This window comes from Drosophila elegans, unplaced genomic scaffold, assembly GCF_018152505.1.
Source record: "Drosophila elegans isolate 14027-0461.03 unplaced genomic scaffold, ASM1815250v1 contig_382, whole genome shotgun sequence".
Classification (NCBI taxonomy): domain Eukaryota; kingdom Metazoa; phylum Arthropoda; class Insecta; order Diptera; family Drosophilidae; genus Drosophila; species Drosophila elegans.
In genome coordinates, this window is record NW_024545766.1 from 11,705 (window position 1) to 20,161 (window position 8,457).

At 36.2% G+C, this 8,457-nt stretch overlaps 1 protein-coding gene across 4 annotated transcripts; it reads right to left on the reverse strand.

Annotated features, from left to right (window-relative positions):
• Nucleotides 1–5,982: 5,982 nt before the first annotated feature.
• Nucleotides 5,983–8,114, reverse strand: LOC121467347. Of its 4 annotated transcripts, none has more exons than XM_041708725.1 (4): nucleotides 7,677–8,114; nucleotides 7,402–7,523; nucleotides 7,231–7,326; nucleotides 5,983–6,053 (listed from the first exon to the last, which is right to left on the reverse strand). In XM_041708725.1, the coding sequence occupies exons 1-4, from the start codon at nucleotides 7,699–7,701 to the stop codon at nucleotides 6,048–6,050; spliced, it is 249 nt and encodes an 82-aa protein (XP_041564659.1). In that variant the 5' UTR covers nucleotides 7,702–8,114; the 3' UTR covers nucleotides 5,983–6,047. The 4 variants fall into 4 exon arrangements, 3 of the variants coding, with proteins under 3 accessions (XP_041564659.1, XP_041564658.1, XP_041564657.1); XM_041708724.1 differs by having other exon boundaries at nucleotides 7,231–7,340; nucleotides 7,677–8,098; XR_005977455.1 differs by lacking the exon at nucleotides 5,983–6,053 and having other exon boundaries at nucleotides 7,105–7,340; nucleotides 7,581–8,064.
• Between the last annotated feature and the right edge of the window lie 343 nt (nucleotides 8,115–8,457).

Consider the following 8,457-nt stretch of genomic DNA (forward strand, 5'->3'; position numbering starts at 1 on the left):
AAGTGGTTAAAAATATTATTAAAGTGCTTTCAATTATTATTATTAAAACACGTGCAAGATAAATCAGCACTGCTGCGTGCGATCGGGGCATACTAAAGAGAAAATTAAACCCAACTGAGCTTAATGCTTATCGGCCTAGATTCGCCAGCGTGTATTTAAATAAACCAACAGCTGACCAAACCAAAATATGAGATCTTTAAGCGGGCGATGCATCTCAAGGGGAAATGTTTACGTAAAGAAAAAAGTAGGAGGGGAGGCGTTTTGCGTGCAGAGATTGGCCGAATTAGTTTAAATGGAGATTTGCATACCCTATGAATTAGCTGCTCTGGAAGCTGCTAGTTCTGGGCTTTTAAAAATATATTCATTTCGCGCGTTTATATTTATATTCCTATTCGTTCTCAGAACCGAGAAGACCTATTCTCAAATCCAGGATATTCAGTCTTAAAAAAGCAGTCTGGATCTAAGAAAATGTCTTCTTGATTTCAGTAAATCAGTTCTTGGCTCACTTTTGAGTACGGAAGTACTGAAATCGAGACTGTTGAGAACGGTTTTTTTGTTCAGTAAAAATGCCAAGCCCCAAAAATAAAAAATTTTTTTTTTGTTTTATATTTTTCGCTTTTATTTGTTTTTTTTATACATTTATATTCGAATTTATAAATCTAATTATATTTTAATCTTATAGTTTTTTTTATCATTATTTAAGACATAAGTATGAAGAGGAGGTGTGAAAAAATTAGAGAGCTCGTCCAACAAATTTGGAAAGCTGCTTACTTGAAAGTTGATGTTATTGTTTTTCATTTTCTCAATAATAAGATTAATGAGAATGCCTCTTTGCTTTTCAGTCAGTATTTTACATGCTAGAAGTTCTTTTCCAGCAGCCGTTCCACTTAAAATTTAATTCAAGCTCTTTGAAAAATTTGTAATTATAATTAATGTTAGACTCAGGTTATTGGTTATCAATTATACTGAAAAAATACATAATTATTAGAACTTAAAGACTCATACCTTGTTAAGAGTGTATTTGAATTTAGGCGCATTAGACGGCAACGGAGATAAAAGTGCTGGCGGTGCCTTTTGTGGCGATGGCTTTGGAGACGATGGCTGCGAAGAGTAAACTATAAAAATAAACAAAGAATGTTACCAAGAAATTTGGAAAGAGAGATAATAATGTCTTACCTTTGTTTTCCTCCAAGCGAACAGCTTTTCGCGGAAGAGTACTCTAACTTCGATTGGCGGAATCGCATCCTTAATTTCCTCCACGGTAATAAATTCCAAACAGTCGAAGTTTACACCGGTCAGCGCAGTCAGCGGACAATGCACTCCGATTCAACGGCGGCTACCCAACAGTCAAAAAGAAGGCACAAGTTCATAAAATTTTTTTTTAGAAAAAATTAAATACAATTAAATTAAATTAGCGTTAGATAGATCGAAGCATTACACAAATTTCAAAAACTAAACACCGCGGAAAGTTCACAACAAAATAGTTCAAACATGGCATTGACCAATGAACAATTAAAATCCATTATAGAAGGCGCAGTTGCGAGCGCACTTGCCGCGCAGGAAAAGAGCTTTGAGCAAAAATGACAAGATGTTCAGAAGCGATTAGGTGGTGCAAATATCGGCACACCAAAAGAAGAAATATAAAGGGATGCCGAAATCATAATAGGTATCGCGTGCTGCGAAACGTTAGCCATTATGAAGTCCCTGCCGGACTTTGAGGGAAAGAATGAGAACTACGCGGACAAACGACCGATATATATAATAGAACAAGAGATGTCAACACTCCGTCAAGGAAACATGACACTTCTGCTGTATTGTGACGAAGTAGAGAAAAAACTGACCTACGACAACACCGTAGCTTCCTCACTGAACGAAAATTACAGAGCAGATGCGCTACGAGTATTAATTTCGGGCACAAGAAAATCGCTTAGCGACGTTCTTTTTTCGGTAAGACCAACCGATCTTCCTTCTGCTTTAGCATTAACCCAAGAAGTATACGCTAATCATGAGCGATACATGTTCGCAAGTAGTTTTGCACGTAGCACGTAGGAAAAAATACCCACTTTAATAAAATACCACCAAGACAGCCACACAGACAGGATCCGACACAACCAATGAACGTTGATTTCTCATTATCCAGTTTTAGACAACCAACCCAAAACCAACAAAGTAGACCGTTTTCAAGGCCAATCAAAACACTTACCAAAACAATCAACTCAACGGTAACAGTAATCAGGGACAGACGATTAAAAGGCCCAATAGTAGTACCACTAGATATACAGGACCAAAAAACCAGAGGATAAACCATCTGGCCTTAGAAAACGATCCACCAAATGAAACCAATAATAAATACCCGGCAGTAGCCGAAGGGGAATGTGGGAACATCGACGATGATCTAGTAAAATACGATGAAATACATTTTTAGGCAGAACTCCCAGCTGCCATTCATAGAAAGGTATATCGCAGGGAGAAAAATACAACTTTTAATTGACAACAGGGGTTTCCGAAATTATATCAAACCTAGGATAGAATTAAAAAAAGTTATTTTCGTAAATAAACCATTCTCTATAAAATCAATCCATGGTCACAAAACAATAAACAAAAAATGTATAATGCACCTTTTTAATACAAATACAACATTTTCTTGCTACCAAATCTAACAACGTTTGATGGAATAATTGGACTGGACCTACTAAAAAAACTGACTCGTACTTGACCTAATAGAAAAAAAGTTAATAACTAATAGCAGTCGAAGGAAATTAAATTTTTGAAGTGTGCAGATGTTAATTTTACAAAAGTTGGAAATGGCTAAAAAAAATAGCAAAGCTTTTCACGGCTATAACTGTTCTAAGCTAGTTAAGCTGCAGACAAGTGATATATGTCATTAAAATGGAACAATTTATATATTGTTGAACGTTGTTAGCATAGTGGGCAGTTGTCAAGTTCGCGAGGAAAACACAAATAAAATAATATAGGGACATTTACAAAAAAAAAACTAAAACTAAGTACGGTGCAGGGATAGAGGTTGATATGCAATTTGATTATATAGATTTTTATAATTATTACAGAGAACACGAAAGGGCTCATGCAGGCCAAAATTTAAGGTACATGTGGGCAAGTTAAGAAAATGGTAATTCCGGGTTGGTCCAAAAGGCACATTAAAAGTTAAGCGGCTTACCAATTGTATGGAGTCAATAAAACTTTCGACAAGATTGTGCATAAAAATAGTTTTAAGCATGATTCTACGATTTACAAGAGTAGGTTAATTAAGCAATAGTAATATACTAGAGTAAGAATACAACCTTACGTTTTGATCCCAGTTCAAACCACAATGGACAAAAAGAAGAAATTTTTTTTGTACCGACTCAATACCACCAATGTGTACTTGATAATGGATACTTTAAACGGGAGCGCAATATTATACAAGTTTTTGGTTTCAAGTGATTAAAATTATTATTATTAAAGTGCTTTCAATTATTATTATTGAAACACGTGCAAGATAAATCAGCTCTACTAATTTAATTTACCTACTCTATTTGTATGCACAATCTGGTCGAAGGTGATATTGACTCCATAGAATTAGTAAGCCGCTTAACTTTTAATGTACCTTTTGGACCAACCCGCAACTACCATTTTCTTAACTTGCCAAAATCTCCCTTAAATTTTGGCCTGCATGAGCCCTTTTTAGTTCTCTGTAATAATTATAAAAATCTTTATAATCAAATTTGCATTTCAACCTCTATCCCTGCACCGTACTTAGTTTTAGTTTTTTAATGACATATATCACTTGTCTGCAGATTAACTAGCTTAGAATACTTATAGCCGTGAGAAGCTTCGCTATTTTTTTTAGCGATTTCCTGCTAAATAAGCTGGTTTTAAAAAAGTAAAACATTGGATTTTAATTGGTCAATGCCATGTTTAGTTTTTGAAATCTGTCTAACAATTCTTCTATCTATCTAACGCTCATATGATTTTAACACAACGAATTTTGTTCCTTTTGTATTTAAATTTTTCTAAAAAAAAGTTTCAGAACTTGTGCCCTTTTTTTTGACTGTTGGGTAGCCGCCGTTGCATCGGAGTGCATTGCCCGCTGATTGTGCTGACCGAAGCTTGGGATTTTGGCAACGTCGTTGTGCAACGACCGCAGGTGTTGCTGACCTTGCATTATTTTGTACAATTATGCATGATCAGCTTGGGAACTTCCATTTTGCTGGGAAACCGTGTTAGCTTATACACCCAATAAGCAGTTAATCAGCATTTCTTTGGTATCCAATTTCTGCAAATAAGTATTGCACTACTTGATACAAACTTGGAACTTACCGTTTTCACAACAGCTCTCTTCTTTCCGAGAATCCTCAACAACGCATGGCAATTTGATCGATTTGGTTTTAAATTATTTAATTGTAATATTAGCGACCACGCTGTCAAAAAATATTTTTGAAGCGCCTATGCCAAAATGATAAACTAAAAAGCCAAAATAAATGTAATATATGTAATATGTTATAAATGTAATATGTAAATGAATTTATTTTTAAAGGCCCGAACTAACAGCTTCCAGAGCATGTAATTCATAGGGGGTGCAAATCTCCATTTGAACTAGTTCGGCCAAGCTCTGCACGCAAAACGCCTCCTCTCCTACTTTTTCCTTTACGTAAACATCTCCTCTTGAGATGCATCGCCCGCTTAAAGATCTCGTATTTTGGTTTGGTCAGCTGTTGGCGAGTCTAGGCCGATAAGATTTAAGCTCAGTTGGGTTTAATTTTATCTTTGGCATGACCCGATCGCCCGGAGCAGTGCTGATTTATCTTGCACGTGTTTTAATAATAATAATAATTGAAACCACTTAAAACCAACAACTTGAATAATATTGCGCTCCCATTTAGAGTACCCAATATCAAGTAAACATTAATCGTATTGAGTCGGTCGTTGTAGTTTGAACTGGGATCAAAACGTAAGGTTGTATTCTTACTCAAGTATTCTTACTCAAGTAAATTTCAAAAACTAAACACCGCGGAAAGTTCGCAACAAAATAGTTCATACATGGCATTGACCAATGAACAATTAAAATCCATTATAGAAGGCGCAATTGCGAGCGCACTCGACGCGCAGGAAAAGAGCTTTGAGCAAAAATTACAAGATGTTCAGAAGCGAATAGGTGGTGTAAATTTCGGCACACCAGAAGTAGAAACATAGAGGAATGCCGAAATCATAATAGGTATCGCGTGCTGCGAAACTTTAGATATTATGAAGTCCCTGCCGGACTTTGAGGGAAAGAATGAGACTTACGCGGACAAACGACAAATATATTTAATAGAACAGGAGATGTCAACACTCCGTTAAGTAAACATGACACTTCTGCTGTATTATGACGAAGTAGAGAAAAAATTGACTCTGCTAATAAACAAGACAATTATGACCTACGACAACACCGGAGCTGCCTCACTGAACGAAAATTACAGAGCAGATGCGCTACGAGTATTAATTCCGGGCACAAGAAAAACGCTTATCGACGTTCGTTTTTCGGCAAGACCAACCGATCTATCTTCTGCTTTAGCATTAACCCAAGAAGTATACGCTAATCATGAGCGATACATGTTCGCAAGTAGTTTTGCACGTAAAATACCACCAAGACAGCCACCCAGACAGGATCCGCCACAACCAATGAACGTTGATTTCTCATTATCCCGTTTTAGACAACCAACCCAAAACCAACAAAGTAGACCGTTTTCAAGGCCAATCAAAACACTTACCAAAACAATCATCCCAACGGTAACAAAATTCAGGGACAGACGATTAAAAGGCACTAGATATACAGGACCAAAACACCAGAGCATAAACCATCTGGCCTTAGAAAACGATCCACCAAATGAAACCAATAATAAATACCCGGCAGTAGCCGAAGGGGAATGTGGGAACATCGACGATGATCTAGTAAAATACGATGAAGTACATTTTTTAGGCATAACTCCCAGCTGCCATTCATAGAAAGGGATATCGCATGGAGAAAAATCACATTTTAATTGACAACAGGGGTTTCCGAAATTACATCAAACCTATGAAAATCAATCCAATCAATCTCTATAAAATCAATCCATGATCACAACACAATAAACAAAAAATGTATAATGCACCTTTTTAATACAATTACAACATTTTCTTGCTACCAAATCTAACAAAGTTTGATGGAATAATTGGATTGGACCTACTAAAAAAAACTGACGTCGTACTTGACCTTTTAACCTGAATAACAAAAAGCAGTCGAAGGATATTAAATTTTTGAAGTGTGCAGATGTTAATTTTACAAAAGTTGAGGAAAAAATGTTGTTTTACTCTTTTAAAAACCAGCTTATTAAGCTGGAAATCGCTAAAAAAAAATAGCGAAGATTTTCACGGCTATAACTGTTCTAAGCTAATTTAAGGTACATGTGGGCAAGTTAAGAAAATGGTAGTTGCGGGTTGGTCCAAAAGGCACATTAAAAGTTAAGCGGCTTACGATTTACAAGAGTCGGTAAATTAAGCAATAGTAATATACTAGAGTAAGAATACAACCTTACGTTTTGATCCCAGTTCAAACCACAACGGGCAAAAAGAAGTACTTTCAAATTTTATTATTAAAACACGTGCAAGATAAATCAGCACTGCTGCGTGCAATCGGGGCATACCAAAGATAAAATTAAACCCAACTGAGCTTAAAGCTTATCGGCCAAGACTCGCCAGCGTGTATTTAAATAAACCAACAGCTGACCGAACCAAAATACGAGATCTTTAACCGGGCGATGCATCTCAAGAGGAGATGTTTACGGAAAGGAAAAATTAGAAGGGGAGGCGTTTTGCGTGCAGAGCTTGGCCGAACTATCTGTACATCTGTACTCGAAATTATAAATCTAAATATATTTTAATCTTATAGTTTTTTTTTATCATTATTTAAGACATAAGTTTGAAGAGGAGGTGTGAAAAAATTGGAGAGCTCGTCCAACAAATTTGGAAAGCTGCTTACTTGAAGGTTGATGTTATTGTTTTACATTTCCTCAGTAATAAGATTAATGAGAATGCCTCTTTGCTTTTCAGTCAGTATTTTACATGCTAGAAGTTCTTTTCCAGCAGCCTTTCCACTTAAAATTTTATTCAAGCTCTTTCAAAAATTTGGTGTTATAATTAATATTAGATTCGGTTATTGGTTATCAATTATACTGAAAATATACATAATTATTAGAACTTAAAGACTCATACCTTGTTAAGAGTGTATTTGAATTTAGGCGCATTAGATGGCAACGGAGATAAAAGTGCTGGCGGTGCCTTTTGTGGCGATGGCTTTGGAGACGATGGCTGCGAAGAGTAAACTATAAAAATAAACAAAGAAAGTTACCAAGAAATTTGGAAAGAGAGATAATAATGTCTTACCTTTGTTTTCCTCCAAGCGAACAGCTTTTCGCGGAAGAGTACTCTAATTCCGATTGGCGGAATCGCATCCTTAATTTCCTCCACGGTAATAAATTCCAGACAGTCGAAATTTACACCGGCGCCTAGAAAAAAATAAATAAACAGTGCAACAATTTTTATACTCAAATTTCAAAACTAACTTGTATAAAATAAGATTGTTAAAAAAATTTGAAGCGTGGCTCTGCTACAAAAAGTATTTATTTAAATTTAACACGAGTTGTAAAGTAAAAATTTACTGCAAGTCACGCTGCTGCAGTCCATGTATGAATGTGTTTTTTGTTTCCTTTCGATTCTTATTCTTTTACGTCTTGCAAATGCTCTCCTACTTTCTCGTTTGTATGTATGTACGCCTTCGGTCAGCGCAGTCAGCGGACAATGCACTCCAATGCAACCCAACAGTCAAAAAAAAGGCACAAGTTCAGAAAATTTTTTTAGAAAAAATTAAATACAAAAGGAACAAAATTCTTTGTGTTAAAATCATATGATCGTTAGATAGATCGAAGCATTACACAAATTTCAAAAACTAAAGTTCACAACAAAATAGTTCAAACATGGCATTGACCAATGAACAATTAAAATCCATTATAGAAGGCGCAGTTGCGAGCGCACTTGCCGCGCAGGGAAAGAGCTTTGAGCAAAAATGACAAGATGTTCAGAAGCGATTAGGTGGTGCAAATATCGGCACACCAAGAGAAGAAATATAAAGGGATGCCGAAATCATAATAGGTATCGCGTGCTGCGAAACGTTAGGCATTATGAAGTCCCTGCCGGACTTTGAGGGAAAGAATGAGAACTACGCGGACAAACGACCGATATATTTAATAGAACAGGAGATGTCAACACTCCGTCAAGGAATGCTGTATTATGACGAAGTATAGAAAAAAACTGACTACGACAACACCGTAGCTTGCTCACTGAACGAAAATTACAGAGCAGATGCGCTACGCGTATTAATTTCGGGCACAAGAAAATCGCTTAGCGACGTTCTTTTTTCGGTAAGACCAAACGATCTTCCTT